The 17,337-nt window shown below is 35.6% G+C and overlaps 1 protein-coding gene and 1 pseudogene across 1 annotated transcript in view; one reads left to right on the forward strand and one right to left on the reverse strand.

Moving 5' to 3' along the window:
- LOC109095810 overlaps positions 1 to 6,544 on the reverse strand; it is a 72,090-nt pseudogene extending 65,546 nt beyond the window's left edge.
- A 1,447-nt stretch (positions 6,545 to 7,991) lies between these two features.
- Positions 7,992 to 17,337, forward strand: part of LOC109079596 (reticulon-4 receptor-like 1) — a 142,693-nt gene continuing 133,347 nt past the window's right edge. Inside the window, exon 1 of the mRNA XM_042771239.1 lies at positions 7,992 to 8,891. Coding sequence (XP_042627173.1) covers positions 8,879 to 8,891 — 13 coding nt within the window. The 5' untranslated portion in view covers positions 7,992 to 8,878. The remainder of the gene's footprint in view (positions 8,892 to 17,337) is intronic.

Raw genomic sequence — 17,337 nt, forward strand, 5'->3', positions numbered from 1 at the left:
ATTGGTCATCACTGTAGGTCTTAACTCTACAGACAGATTCCTTAAGTTGAAAATGTATCTAAATACACTGAAAAATATCCTCTTTGTCTGGTTTTCCTTCATTTTCTTCCTTCATCTCACTGTGTAATAGCCCATCTTGAAGGCTCTTTGACACCTGCACTAGAATGATGGAGGACATGCTTCAACAGGCCCTTGGGACAAATTGCCATCAGACAGAGACACATGGCCAAAGTAAGAGGATACGAAGTCGGTCAGGTGAGATTTAAAGAGACAAATTGCAATTTGAAGCCCAAAAAGGTCAATGGCATTTCTTGAAACCAAACTTTGGGTGTTTATACAACTGCACTACTGGCCTGTTTTAACTCAGTCTAAGCCACAGCACTCATGACAAGGCCTTCAAGCTGAGTCAATTTATCATCAATGATGAGATGAACAGCTCTTGATTGGACGCATCAAACTAAATGAGAATTAAATTTACATAACGATAAATGATACAGCATGAATAATAGGATTAGCAAGATTTTTTATGCCATGATGAAATTCTCTGAGGTTAGCTAAGGAGGTAAAGCATGTGCATTAGCATAAGATGTCATTTTTTTCTATTAAAGTGGATATTCTACAGTAAAATGCTACAGTGATATAGTGTGGGGCAACCATGGGAAAATCTTGACCACTTATAATTGCTAAAATCTCACTAAGAAACTGTATGACATCTCATTAAAGCTGTTTTAAAACAAACCATAAGTGTTATTTCCCGGGGGAATAATTTCACACCAATCTGACAGGATCTTTGCAAAAAACGCTTATGGAAGTCACTACAGAGGATATAACATATTTTGATGCAAAACAGCCCACAAGTCATGCACAATTTTTATACAGCATTTATTGATCTAGGTTAATGTTTATTTATCAGTATACTATTGTTCATAGTTCATTCATAATACATTTATTTATAGCTATTTATACATCTTAAAATGTAAAAAAATGGGATTATAATATGTAGAAATTAACATTAACCACAGTAAATTACGTAATGCACTTAATGCATAATGAATGAACAAAGTTAACAAATTTAACCTTATTTTAAAGTGTTACCAAAATCTGAATAAAAATCAAATGGTAAGATAATATTTCAAGCTGCTGTGCTCTGATGAATAAAAGGCATTCTGACTGTGCCAAACACGTCCTTGTTATTCAGCAGCATCAGTTGATGGTTAATAAGCTAATGACCATATCTTCCACATTTTGCTGAAGCAAAGTCCTGACAAAATTAGGTAATTATGCCTCTAAATGTCATCATGAATCTCACCAATTTCCCCAGCTGATTTAAAGCAGCCCTCTGCAGTAATTTTGAAGCTTGCACTTTGTTCCAGAGAACAGTAAAAAGACCACATCTTAATTTATGCCTTTGGAAACCTCCAAGGCAATTTTGCTTTTCAGTGTGCTTGACTCTATTCATATAACTAAAATAACACAATAGGGAAGAACATTAATCTATATAATGCAGCCTATGTAATGCTACTGTATTATCCTGCAAACAGAGATGAACTTTCAGGCAAGTTAATTCTCTATAGACAGACTGTTCTGGAACTGAAACTGTAAGCCTAATCACAAAAAATACAACATATGAACATTTTGCAGCACTCAAGCTACCTACAATATATAGCAGTATTGTCCCTTTTGTTGAAGTAGGCAGCAAATCAAATGTTTATACACATACATAGTGGAAAAATTATATCTAAACTAAATAGCTCAATATAACCTTAAATGCATGACAAAGCACTGTAGTTTACCACGTTATTAACTTTTTCAACAACATTTTTTTAAATGTGCTCACCTCTCTTGGCTTTGGCTTGATGCACCCTCCATATTGTTTTGTGGATCTCAAAATTGTAGTTAGCTGGCAAAGCCTTAATGGCCTCTATGAGCTCTGGATCGTTGAGGATCTCGTCAGGAATCTGATTGGCCAATCTCCTGGGACCTCACACTATATTAAAAGACAATAAGACAGTTAATTCACTTAATTTAAGTTAGCTGTAAGCATTACTTAAGACACCACTGTGCAATACAGTATGTGCAATAACAAACTGCCTTAGCGAGTTCCACTAAAAATCATATTTATATGAGAAATTGACTGGGCTACAGCCTACATAATAGGACAAGGAAAGCCCATCCAGTCGTCTCTCAGTTCCAAAATTAATCATCACACAAATCAATCAGCGCGCCGTCAGGACAGCCACTGAACTGGGAGGTCAGTCATCAGCAGAATGAGTCTGTCAGTGGCGTCCATTTATTTTTGAAGTCTATGACAGACAGACCATCTGTAATGTAAGTCCTGGCTACAGTTTAGTGAATGGCTATATTCCTACACTAACAGTCAAAAGTTTGGAATAATTAAGATTTTTAATGTTTATGAAAATTCTCAGCAGCCATTACTCCAGTCTTCTTTCGAATGATTTCTAAAGGATCTTTTGACACTGATGACTGGAGTAATAGCTGCTGAAAATTCAGCCTTGTCATCACAGGAATAAATGACATTATAAAATATATTCAAATACAAAACAGTTATTTCAAACTGTAATAATAATTTTGCAGTATTACTGTTTTACTGTATTTTTGATCAAATAAATGCAACCTTGGTAAGCATAAGAAACGTCTTAATCACAGTAGTCTTTTTTCCACTGATTAACAAAAAAACACCACTCTAACCAGGTCCAAGAAAAGTAACTGAAAAGCACAAGACAGGGGATAGATGGAATATTTCCAACTCATTGAATATCTCTGGGAGTACTATTAATCAATGATTAATAAATAGAAAATGTATGGCATTTATAAATCTACTTAGAGCAAGCTAGCCCCAAAAACTCAATGACTATGCAAGGAGGAGGCTGGTTAGGGAGGCCACCAAGAGACCAATGGTGGTTCAGGTTCTAGCACCTTTGCTTTTCTCTCCCTACATGCTTCCTTTAGGTTTGATTCTTAGAAAGCATGACGTATCTTTCCACTTTTATGCAGATGATACCCAGATCTATTTGCCTATTAAAAGAACTGACCCTTCAGCGATACAATCTTTATTTGTCTTGATGCGGTAAAGCTCTGGTTGGCTAGTAACTTTTTTACCTTAAATGACTCAAAGACTGAGGTTATTGTCTTTGGCCTATCTGACAATTTCGAGTTTAATAACTCTACCCTGGAAAGCCTGTCAGTCTTTGAATCAAAGTGTGTTCGGAACCTTGGTGTTCTTTTTGACAGTCGGCTCACTTCAGAAAAACATGTTTTCCCTGTTGTTGCCTCCAGCTTTTTTCAGCTCTGCTTACTTTCTAAAATAAAACATTTTCTGCCTGAAAAGTCTCTTGAGATAGCTGTTCACATGTATACCCTCTCGATTGGACTATTGTAATTCCTTGTACTGTGGCATCTCAAAGTCCCAGGTTGCTCACTTACAATTGGTCCAAAATGCTGCAGCCAAACTTCTTAAGGAAGGTCGCAAATATGATCCCGCCACCCCTTGTTTGCGAGCTCTTCACTGGCTCCCAGTTCACGTTAGGATACATTTGTAAATTCTACTATTTTTATTTAAATGTTTACACAACCTTGTCCCACGTTATTTATCTGAATTACACACTTGGTCAGAATTGTTGGTACCCTTGTTAAATATAATCAAAGAAGGCTGTGAAAATGAATCTGCATTGTTATTTTTTTTTTTTAATCCCAAAACTCTAACCTTTCTTTGGAGAATAAGAATAATTATTGGTACCCCCAGCAATTCTTATGAGTAAAATATATCTGAAATATATTCCCATTAATATTCACAATTTTAAGCACACCAAGGTGATTATGAACATGAAATTATCCAGCCATGGCTTCCTGTTTCACAGAAATATAAATAGGAGGGAAAACAGTGGCTTTACGAAAAGACCTAGACAATCAGGGCAATAATTAAGAATATCCAATCAACAGAAAATCCTATGAATCTGCTTGGAAGAGGACTTGTTTATAGCGTCCTAATGCACGGTGAGAAGGAGAGTTTGAAGACCCTTCAAGGATCACAGCTGGAAAATTGCAGAATAAGGTTGAGTTTTGGGGTCAGAAAACCTTAAAAAAAAATAATAATAATCAAACAGCACCTACAGCACTACATGTTGTTTGGAAGGGCTTCAAGAAAAAGAAAAGAAAAAAAAAAATCAAGAAAAGAAAATGCTTTCACCAAAAAACAATCTCCAGCATATTCAGTTGTCAGACACGACTGGAACTTCAAATGGGACTGGCTTCTTTCAATGAAATATACTGCTGTATTTTTAATGTTCTGGGCCTATATTTCTGCTGGAGGTCCTGGACATCTTGTTTAGACACTTGACTTCATTAATTCTATCAAATACCAAAAGATAAAAAACTCAAAATGTGACTGTTATGGCCATTCCAGTTCCCTGACCTGCACCTTATAGAAAATGAGTGGGTTGAACTGAAGAGAAGAAGCACCAACATAGAGCTGGGAATCTGAAGGGTCTGGAATGATTCTGGATGAAGGAATGGTCTCTGATCTCTTGTCATGTGATCTCTAACATCATCAGGCATTATAGGAGAACATTTAGAGCTGTTAAACTGGCAAATGGAAGTTTCAAAAAGCATTGAATAAAAGGGTTCAGTTAATTGTGTCCAATGTGTATTAGAGAAAAACATTTATTTCAAAATGATATTTCCCCCCATTTTAAATTCTTATTCTCCAATTAAAGGTTAGATTTTTGTGAATTTTTCAAATAAAAGATCAAAAGGATTAACAATGCAAATTTATTTTCATAGCCTTCTTTGATCATATTTTCCAAGGGTACCAACAATTCTGACCACGTGTGTACTGCATACTTATAGCCCTACCAGAGATTTAAGATATGGTCATCAAAACCTACTTATGGCTCCTTCCACAAGGTTGAAACGCAGAGGATATAGAGCTTTTTTGGTGGTGGGCCCTAGATTATGGAACAGCCTGCCAGCCCACCTCAGAGCTGCTCCATTTTATTACTTTATAAATCTCTTCAGAAAACATACTTGTTTTCTTAAATTAGCTTTTAAAATTTTAGGATGTTTTTGTATGTGTTTTACTTTTTTTGACCAAGAGATTTTGTACAGCACTTTGGTCAGTCTTGCAACTGTTTATTATGTGCTTTTATAAATAAAAGAACTAGGACTAGAAAAGAACTTCAGGTGCTTCACAAGATGGGAGACTGGCAAAGAGAAAGTCACTATTGGGAAATAAATAAAAATGTCAAGTTGTTTTGAAAAGGATTATCTACCAAGTTTGAGCATACCTAAGCAAAATAATAATAATAATAATAATAATAACAATTTAATAAATGATGATGATCATTTATTTACAAATTTATAGAAAATAATATTTTTGTGCTGATCCAAAAATAAATAATGGTTTAAGAGCCAAAATAAATAAAGGTTCAAAGCTGTAAGACAAACGATAAAATCTTAACAATACAACATATATGCAAAATCTATAGGTGACAGAAAACAACAATTACAATCATTCCAATATTTTCCTTATAACAATTCCCATTTTAAGACAAAAAACACAGCAAAGTTCAGGCAAGAGATTGTAGACAAGTTTACATACTTCTTTACATATCTGCAGTGATTCATGATGTACCATCTCATGGTCGGGAGTGAAGCTTAAGTGATTAAAGAAACACTGAATTTCTTTTTAATTTACAAACAAAAGTAGCACTGATGTCTAAAGCTGAAACCGTTTTCAGTTACTACCACCAGTGTACATACGTGTTTGTAGAACAACTCCATTTCAGTTTTACAGTTGTAAATAATTCAATTATGATATATGATTATATATAATTATGATATATGATAAATGTTTTGAATGAGATTAGTTAATAACCAGTTGAAAAACCATGGTGCCTAATATTCAGAGACCACATAATTACACATGAAATGCATTTACACATGTATGGGGACCAGGTCTATGTGTCATGCCTTTTATCTTTGACAGCTATTAGGCAACTATATTTTCTGTATATTAAACTTATACAGAAAAAAAAATGGATTGCACACTTCTCTGTTAATCAACAGAAACTACAGTTTAAATAATGAATTGTTTGAGGTGTATGTTAACTTTTTCTCAACTTATAGCCCCGGTGTTAATATGTGACTGCAGTAACACATATAGTTTAGATCACATACTGTAAGAACATGTCTAATAAAACAATAACACAGAGTGACAACAATATATTTTATAAGTCACCATATATATTTCACACAACATCAGCATCTGCAGATTTTTTGCGATGTTACTTTAAAAGACCGATCTGGATTTTGTAGCTGACAGACATCACAAACACGATGAAGTATTAAGAAATCAAACAAATACCTACTCACCTTTAAGGTTTTTTCGCAGTGATCACTTCTATCTCGCTAGTGGGAGTCGCCATCTTTCCCCAAACAAGTGCACGTGGAGTGAAACAGGCATTACTCATCACACACAGAGCTGATGTGAGCAAATCAAGTGCCGATACCATCGATGTACGCAAGGGAAGTTCAAACATTTTATGCCAGTGACCCAAGAAACAAAGTTCTTCTTAAAATAAAAAAGCAGATATATATTAACATCAAACACCATTTATGCTGAGTGAGAAAAATGTTTAAATCTTGTTTCCCAAATTAAGTAAATGACTTGAAGTATTATCTGGAAAATATACTTATCTTGAAAAGCTGACATTGTATCCTCCTTTCCATAATTAGAGTCATGGTTCAGTTTTAAAACTGAAAATGTTTCTCTACAGGTTTATACAACTACACTCTTTGAAAAAAGACACAAAACTGTCACTGGGGCTTTACATTATACGGTTTAGTTAGTAATAATAGTAGGCCTAGTACAAGTACTAATAAAGTATAGGCTACCTTCAAGGGAGTAATATGTACCATTTAGCCTGGAGTAAATCAAATTTAACATTTAGCCTTTGTACCTTTCTTAAAGTATTTGTAAATCTTAAATTTATAAATACTGTCATTTTATCAGATTAACAAAGCAAAATCTAAATCTTTTTGTTATTTTTTAAAATATTGATATGTACTATACTAATATCCATATGCACCCATAACATACGTTTAAGGTACTAATATGCACCCTTTAGGAATAAATGTTACAAAGGTCTACCATTTGAAAAGTGCCACCCTCATGACAGCTTTTGTACCTTTTTCTGAGAGTGTAGGTATAGCCTGGTAAGGAATCCCTGCATTAGCCTATATCCATATATAATATGAAATTAAAATAGGACTTTTTTAGTTACTAACAGCTTTTTTTTACTAAGAAACATGTCGATCTACAGCATCTAACAAAATCAAGCTTTCTCAACATGAGCAGGGTTGGTGCTTAGATGCTGCTGTCATTCTCACAGCCTGCAGTCTCCTCATTAATCAAATGTATAAAGAGTCTTTCATGACTCCTCATCTCCATCTGTGCTCTGTCGCCTGGTGTGTATCTGCCTGTGAATGGAGACAGAAGTGCTATAACTTGAGTCACCAGTCTCCTTCACAGTGAATGAATCAGTGAAAGTGTTCCTGTGTCTCAGATGCAAGTGAAAGCTACACATAGAGGTGAAAGGGCCAAAGAAAGAAAGAAAGAAAGTACTTGCATTTTTCATCTTTGAAACGTTTTCTATAACACACACACACACACACACACACACACACACACACACACACACACACACACACCACATATATATATATATATATATATATATATATATATATATATATATATATATATATATAATTAATAGCAAATCAAGCAAGGTTGTATTCAAGGTCTGCCAGCCTAGAGACAGTAGGAAAACAAGCCAGGAAAGCAAGACACAAAGACACACACACACACACACACACACACACACACACACACACACACACACACACACACACACACACACACACACACACACACACACACAAAGAGAGAGAGAGAGAGAGAGAGAGAGAGAGAGAACTCGAGCTGCACACACCAGGAATATATCAACCACTAAACCAACACATGGTAATGTCAGATTATTTTGGGGAGGGAGGGAGAGAGAGAAAACAACAGTCCATAAGTGGATCGAGAGCCCCATCAGCTCAGAGGAATCACAGGCACGCGCATCTCTCAGCTGGAGCGCATCATCTGTCTATTCCGCCACTCACTCACCGTGCGCGATATGTGAAGGTGTAACGATCATATATGTGATTTGTCCGTGTCCCGAGACCCGAAATATCTGGACAAAATGCTTTCAAGAAGGTGGACTGTTGGAGATTTTGTATGGAGGCAGCGGGACACCTCCCCATAGTTCGGTGTACAGTCTCTCTGAAGAGTGGCGCGAGAGACCGACACCAGAGTTGCCGCGGCTCGGATTGAGGACCATCTTCTGATTTTCCCCCAACATTCTGTGTTTTAGAGGGATAACCGATTCTCAAACGCGTCAGTTTCTGGCAATAAGAGCTTTTAGAGCTTTTCTGGATAACATTCTACAATACTGCTTGTTTCGTGGGGTTCGCTGAGAGCTGAACTACACCACCAGGTGCCCTGCTTAATCTATTTACTGGATAACAATTAATACTGCAGAATGTGTTCTGCTCCATTTGGACTGCTCTCAATTGCATCTAGTGAAATATTTGCTCTGGACCACACAGGATGAAATGGACAACAGTATTGCAATAAATTAGCCAAACTGAAATTCAGCAAGAAGTCTCATCTATAGGAGTACATACATTTATGTATTCTGATTAAATCAGACAACGTTCGATAGACCGCCTGGCATCTTACTGACACTGTGAAGTCTGGAATACAAGAATAAATGAACCTGAGTGGACAGACAGAGAATTAACAATATCCAACATGTTTAAACGGGGTAAGTGCAATTTACAACTTTTGTTCCTGCTGTTTATAAATAGACATACATTTTTATTGAAATTTTTATTTAAATATTTAGAATATTTATAGGCTGCTTAAATATTGCTTTAAAAAATAATAATAAAAATGAGAATAGATATCATATTGTGTGGAATCACTGCATGCTTGTTTTTTTTTTTTTTTATAAATAATAAATATTAAAAAAATACATTTTTTTAATTTTATTTGTTTCAATTTGAGCTGTTCTTCATTGAACATTGACTGTTTTCATCATAAAGGTGCTTGTTGCAATATTTGCAAAAACTGAAGTGTTATTTTTAGATTTATTTATTTATTTTGAACAACAAAAAAAGCTGTTTGAAATGGAATATGACAGAGGTTTTATATACATACATAAAACAAAGATGCTTGTTGCAGTTGGTGTTGAAAGTTTATGTAGCAGGCTGTTAAGTTGTAACAGCTCTCATCCATGATAATTTTCCCAGAATCATGTGTGTCTGCCCCCGGGTAAGCTCAGCGTAAAGCAGATGTGTTTAAAATATTCATCATCATATCATGAAATATTTTCTTAAGATGCTAGTGGAGGGTGCCGCACTGCAGTTCATGGCCAGTTTTTCATCAGAAAGGATTGTGCTGTCTTCCTGGCTCCAATATATTTCTCTTGGTGGCTTAAACAGTTTTGGCTCAAACAGTCTGTCACATTTATTTATGGACACTGTTTATGATCAAATGATGAAGTGTAAGGAGTGAATGGTAAGTCGATAGATTAACTGGTTAGTGCTGAAGCTGTCAGTGGGAGACACTTGAATGACCTGCAGATTATTGCAAAGTCTGATCAGTTTGTTTTAACTAGATCGGTGGTCCTTAGGTACCAAAGGAGCCAAACCTTATTTAACATACCATCAGCTCATTAGTAGAGGCTCCAGGACCTGAACAGGGTGTGTCAGATAAGGGAGACATCTAAAATGTGCAGTGCCAGGATCAGAATTGACAACCACTGCACTAGATCAAATCATACGTGGTTAAACAGATCATAAATATGGTCTAACAGCCCAGTCTTTACTAGGACATTTCCCTTGCCCCATTTATTGCACATTTAATTGTCTCTAGACCTTTTGCATGGCTCTATCACAGATGCTCAAGCTCTCAGGTTGCTGACTGCATAACCACATAGTGAGTCAGTCTGGAAAACCAAATTTCCTCGGAGGAGGCCCAAAGCTTTACGCAGAGACAATTGTTATTTCAATAGACTTGGTGTAGGAACAAAACACACCCATCAAGCCTCTCACAGCACACTAAAGACCCCTTAAGAATGCCTGTATGGAGCCTGTGGTGGAGATATGAGAACAGTGGGTTGGTTTTGAACTGATTTGGGTCTGATTTTTATTTACCTCAGAGTACACCGCTACAGTGTACTTTTGCAGTATCTTTTTGGAGATATTTGGTCTTGTATACACTGTATTAATTTCTTTTATAAGTCTGCAGAGTTGTAACTGCAGATGAAAAGTTTTTGTGAATATCATATATACAAATTACCATTCAAAAGTCTGGGGTCAGTAAAATTTCTCTCCAAAGATACATTTATTTGATCAGAAACACAGTGAAAACAGTAGAATTATGAAATATTATTACGATTTAAGTGAATTTTCGGCAGCCATTACTTTAGTGTCACATGGTCCTTCAAAACTCATTCTAATATGTTGATTTGCTGTTCATAAAACATATCTTATTATTATCAATGTTCAAAACTGTTGTGCTGCTTAATATTTTTTTGTGGATTCTTTGATGAATAGAAAGTTCAAAAGATCCAATACTCTTTTATTCAGTAAGAATTGATCAAAAAAAAATTTTTTTCGCAGTAGTGTCATTTTTAGAGTGTATATACTGCGAAAAAATGTTTTTATGATCAATTCTTGCTGAATAAAAGAGTATTGGATATCGGAAAACTGATTTCTTTGTTTCAAAATAATCTTACTGACTCCAAACTTTTGAACAGTAGTGCATACATGCACACACACAGACCTAATTTCTAATTGGTGAAACTTTTAGTTTTACATCTCACCCTTAGTCTCCCCAATAAATATGCTCTGTTAATTGGCATCAACAAAATGGATTTAGATTTGCCAACAGTTGTCAATAGCAGCACAAACTATAAGGCCATCAGATGGAATAACTGTGTTGGATTTTAGAATTATGAAGAAAATTTGTTTTTAAAAGTCAGATGAGTTGCTTTTAGGCTAATGAGGTTTCTTTGGTCTGTTGGGTAAAAATTGGCCTTTCACTTCAAAGTGCAAAGTGCAAGTGTCTATGACGCATAAATAGATAAGAGTGAGAAAATACTGAATTTATCAGATCATATGCACTATGACATTTTCTTGAAATGTTTGGCCTAACTGGTTGTGTGGCAGTCTCAGCAGGGCTGTGTTGTTTCTACTAGTAAGAGGTCCAATTTCCTCGATTTGCTCTCAAACACACAGGCGTGTTTTCTTCTTGGCTGGTCTAAGAAAAAAAAGTGCAGCCACACATATCCTGCCTATCTCTTAGACTGCCTCCTACTTTTGTGTTTCTCTGTTTCTTTCTATCTTCTGCTTGCACTTCACAATTTCTCACAGGTATTGAAATTGAAACATGTATATGATGCAACATGGTATATTCAGATTTCAGATGCTTATCTGAAAGCAGTGCTTCAGACCTTAATTGGTTTGTTGTGCTGAGTTATCAGTATAGAGAATGGCCTTGTTTTAAAATTCAGCATTAAAACGTTGTCAGGCCCAGAAATCTACGTCTGCTAACAAATATATTCTGTGCTCGAGTGGATTCAGCTTGTTTCTGCTTAAGACAAAAAAAAAAAAAAAAGAGAGAAATAACTCTTTTGTGGATTAGCTATGATTACACAGCTGTGAGTGGAGAAACTAGGTATTCAAACGTGATCCTAGACAGCGTTGTTATGGGCAGATGGATGGGAAAGGAGAGCGGCAGTTGGTAAGCAAAAGAAGGAACACCTGTGGCCTGACAGCATTCTCATGCACAGCTGCTCATATTCCCCATTTCTGAGACCTTCACTCATCACCACAAACACCCCCAGACTGAAATGCAGAGTAACTAGAGACAAACTTTCCAGTCTGCACCTGTTTAGTACTGTTATTGGGCTACAGGATAACCCTTATTATTTGAAAAAACCTGATAGTGTAAATTCCAGCACCAAACATATTGACTGTTTTCAAACAGGTTTCTGAAAGACACACCTTTGTTCGGCCAAACATAGACAAGTCCTGTCCCAAGATAACGCTGGTTGAGCCGATGTTTATTATAGCTTACTTATAATTGTAACTTTACAATAAACTGGGATAGGAATAAATATTTTAACATTGAAAAAAGTGCCAAGCTTCACATTTATCACTTAAATATCACCACAATCAGCTTTCAGCTTCATTTTCTCATGTTTAAATAGTGACAGTTGGGTTCCGGAAGTAAAAAGCCCATTCATTTTCTCCAGAGGGGAACTGATTTTTAACAGTAACTTCTAAACCTTCAAAGGCAGACCTTCTGTTAGCTACATGGTTGTTAATTGATGTTATATGCTTTTGTTGATGCTGTTAGTCTGCATAATTTTGAATTATTTTTAAATAATCATGTTTAACAGCTGAATTCCTGGCGAAAAACTACATTGCCCATGATTATGCAGTGAAATCGCAACCAATCAGAGAATCTCAAACAATCTCGCCCACTCCCAAGAAGCACTGCAAATGACCTTTTCATTTTGATTGTGAAACTCTCAAGGGAAGTACACAGTCTTGTACCTTTGTCTTTTTATCAGATTTTCAAATACTTTTTTTGCTTGAAATTGAAGGTTGTAATGTTGGGATTCACCTTGTAGCTGTTTGTTTGGTTAATGGCGTATAACTTATAAGTAAGACTTTTTTTAAAAGCTCCTAAGGGAAAAATAAATGGAAAAAATACTTCAAGAACCAAGGCTGCTGAAAAAGTGGGCGGGCACTGTTGTACTCTATTACATGACCTTCTGGAATACTTGATTCTGATTACTTGATCCGTCATTTAACAGCCTGATGTTTCCTATCCACATATTGGATATACTGAAACAGGCGCTATGTTCATGCCTCTCGTATAACATCACAGACTTGCTCTCTCATTTCAAACAAACGTAACTGGCTTGCCTCTCAGTTATCGAATGCAGTGAAAATGACCTCAGAAGACTTAAGTATTATTACTGTAAGTTTGTCTTGTTGCCAGTCTGATTGTTTTGTACATTGTAATAAACTGATTTTTTTTCCAGATAATATGCAGGTAAAATTATTACAGTATAAAATAATTCTACTCAATGACTGTAGAGTCCCAAGTTTAGGTCAAATATACATCTATTAGTTTTTACTCAGAAACACTAAAAAGTTAGCAAGTTTTTTTTTTTTTTTTTTGGGTTAAGATACTGTTTGATCAAACTTGTATTTTAGGGACTCATCGTAAGTAGAAGACATTTTTTGAGCTCAGTGTAATTCAGTAATTTCAAGTAATACACAGACTCTGATCACATCACTGGACTTCAATTACCATACAGTTATGAAACATGCCTCAGATCTCTCTGCATGCCAAACAGCTCATCTCCTGGAGGACACTCAGTGAATGACAAAAGGATGAGCATAGAGGCCAGCAAGCGTCATTCTACCCTGTCCCATGGGAGATAAATTCTTATCATTCCAGCTTTCTGTAATTATAAGTAATTAGTAGCACAAGAAGTGGTATTTTAATGAGAATCATTCTCTACTTATGTCCTCATCTTCATGTACATTTTGACCATTTCAAAAGCAGGCACAGGTTGCACTTAGTTTGGACAGGGATTTTTTATTCATAGATTATTTGCTTGTTTTGCCTCCACATAGACAAATGAACCCAGTGTTTTGTTTTTCTTCTCCATAAGACTGGCTTGAAGGATGTACATTGTAATGGTTAAGTCGGAATGAGTTTGCATACCTGATGCTTGTAGCTGATATTTTATCTTGCAATAATGTTCTTATTAACTCATAATTCATACACAAACTTTAATTAAATACACATTTCCTGGCTGCTGTGGTGTCCAGAATGGAAGTCTCCAGCGTAGCATGGGGCTTCTCTAAATGCCCTTTATCAACACCTGAAATCTCAGCACAAATATCTCTCCTCTGTCAGTTGCTGGCTTGGTCATTAGTGGATGATAATGAGGTAAGAGAGACAAACAACCCTAAGCCCTGTTGGTTTTGTTAATATTAATAATTAATTTCTGATTTAGTGGCTAATTGCGTTGGAAAGGTCATGTCAACCTAAGTTCTGTTGATGTTAAGTAGAAAGGAAGGTAAGTGGAAAAAAGACATCTTTTTTTTTCAAACAAGCCAATTTTTTAATAAAATAAATAAATAAAATAAAATATGGATAAATTGATTGGATTTTTTTTCTTTGCAAATTCAGCTTAATGTTGCATAAACACACACACACACACACACACACACACACACACACACACACACACACACACACACACACACACACACACACACACATATAAAATCCTAACACAATATATACACTACCGTTCAAAAGTTTGGAGTCAGTGAGATAAAAAAAGAAAAAGAAATCAATTAATAAATTATAAATTATTGCTAATAAATTAATGCTTTTGGGCAAGGAACATTTAAATTGATCAAAACTGACAATGAGGCAGTACAAAAGATTTCTATTTTAAATAAACACTGTTCCTTAGAAATATGTATTCATCAAATAGTCCTCAAACAAAACTTGTTTTGTTTCCGCAAAAATGATTTATAAAGGATCATGTGATACTGAGGACTGTAGTAAAGGCTACTCTGAAAATGCAGCTTGCCATTACAAGATAATATATATATATATATATATATATATATATATATATATATATATATATATATATATATATATATATACAGTTTTGATTTGCCAAAAATGTATATTTTAAAACTTTAATAATATTCCACAATATTCCATTTTTTTTTTTTTTAAATCAACTACTACAGGTAAGTTGTTTCTTTGGTCATGTTTTATCTGGGCTAGGGCAGTAAGTAAGTCAGAATTACCACTGGCGCCCCTTAAAAAAAAAGTTCATGATGCCCTACAAAAGTATATGGCAGTGCAACAGTGTTGACAGTCGTCCCATGCGTTCTAACACTCTACTGACAGACCCACCAGAGAGATGCTTTCATTCCCATAGTGCCATGACCAGTGAGTGCTGAAATAGGGATGCTGTCCTCCCTGCAGGCTTTGGCTGGCATCTGTCACACTGCACTACTAACACATGACATGTGGATGGCGCTGGCTAAGGAACTAGATAATCATCGGGGAGACACGTAAATTCCAAAGAGAGCATGCACAAATTGAAGCAGCCACGCAAAGACATATGGTACCCTGCATAAATCAATGTATATGCAAGGATAAACTCACACACAGCTACACACTTAAATCATGCTCTCTCTTTTTATTATAACCATGCTCTAAAAGTGACCTTGAGAATTTGTTAATTTTCTCATGATCCATAATTCAGGTTTTATGTTACTGCTGCGCTTAATGTAGATTATGGAAACAGTCAAGTCCATTTTGGTAAAATCTTTGCCTCTGATTGAAGTCTCCTTTATGGGTTTGTTTAATTATAAAACTCTCAGCGTGGAGCTTATAATAGCCAGAAACTATTATCTGACCGTAATCTTGCGGAGTAATTTTTAGGCTCCCTCTTGTTCTCCTCCTTTACTTTTTCTCACTGACTGCTTCTCTCTTGGGTCTCTACTTCTATCAGCGCTTTCTTCTATGATCTAGTGATGGGGCATAATACTGGAGATGTGAATGGGATAATAGTCACTCATTATGTTGAGACAAACCCGATCATCATTTTGTTTTGAGCCCATAGAAGGAATCTCAGTCACTGCTAGGCATCTTTTCACATTTTACTCTCAACTCAGAATGAATTAGGGATTGAGGCACTGAGAAAAAGCACCAAATAAGAGACAATTCCTCTGTGTTAAAAGGCCTTCTCTTGCCTGCAGGATCTTCATCATATGATTGAAGCCAATTCAAAGATCAGCATTCCTCCAAGATATTCTATCAATAACTCTACAGTGGGGTGTCTGGCACACATTCCTCCTGGGGCAGAATGAGCTTGTTTATCTCCAGTTAAAAGCTAATATGGCCATATCTGTGTTTAACCTTATACATGAAGGAAAATAGCTGTACCAAAGAAAAAGCAGAAGTGAGATCCATTTAGAACCTACATTTTTAAAAATTTAAAAAGATAAAATGGAGAATTTTCATCCAAATAATCTCAAAATAAGTAGTAGTTTTCAACTAGGGAGCCGGGGCCCACTAGGGGGCATCAGAAAGCTTCCAATTGAGCCATACACTCAGAAAAAAGTATAAAATCTGTCAACGGGTCAGAACCCTTTTTTAGTACCTAAATTGTACATATAAGTACAGTACCCTTTGAATGGGTACCGTCTCAGTAACTGTTTTTGTATCATATTTTTCCCCCTGAGAGTGCAGGATGACTTAAAATTAATTAAATAAAGACAAGAGTTCTTTGGATATTGTTTTAGAGAATGGAGACCTTCAAGTTTAGAAAATATTTAAAAACATATCTGTGATGAAAGACAAGGGCTAAAAGCAGCTATTTTAATGATAAACTAAACAAGAACATAAAATCAGGGAAACAGGAACTCAGAACAAACCACAGTGGAACATGGGTAAACCAGAGCTTAAATACTCAAGGGATAACAAGGACATGAGGGACATCTGGAGACACAATCAATGGCAACCAATCAGAAAAAAAAACTACAAAATGACTACAAACTGGCACAGGAAACTCAGGAGACATGAATACAACATAAGAGTCCAAACACAAGGCAAAATTGTGCACATACGTATGACAATAGTGAAGTTGTGTTTGGATACTCTTTAGATTAAAATCTGCAATAAAACATTGTGTATTTTAAAACAAACTCAAAAGATTTCTAATCAGATTGTTCCAAAACCATAATTGGAGCTATGCAATCCACATTTTCTTTTATAGTTCTTTACTGCATGTCAACAGTTTGAATGATTTTTTGGGGAAACATCTGCGACTAAGTCCTCAGTTAGATTTCAAGTGTTCTGGAGAAATGAAAGAACAAAATTTGAGAAATAAAATTTCCTATGGGTATTTACTCAACGTTATCACAGGTTTTTATAAGGGCTCGATACACTATACTACTGAAAAGGCAGAAAACACTAAAATATTTACTTCAACAAAGGTACTGCTGCAAACATCCACTCAATGATTGTCACAAGTCTTTGAATGCTTGTGTGTCTCATACGTTACTGTTTTGACATTAGGGCAGGACATGAAATGTTAAACTGCTTCCTGTGCAAATAAACTGTCGATTAAATCTCCCAAATCT

Source organism: Cyprinus carpio, chromosome A15 (assembly GCF_018340385.1).
Source record: "Cyprinus carpio isolate SPL01 chromosome A15, ASM1834038v1, whole genome shotgun sequence".
NCBI lineage: Eukaryota > Metazoa > Chordata > Actinopteri > Cypriniformes > Cyprinidae > Cyprinus > Cyprinus carpio.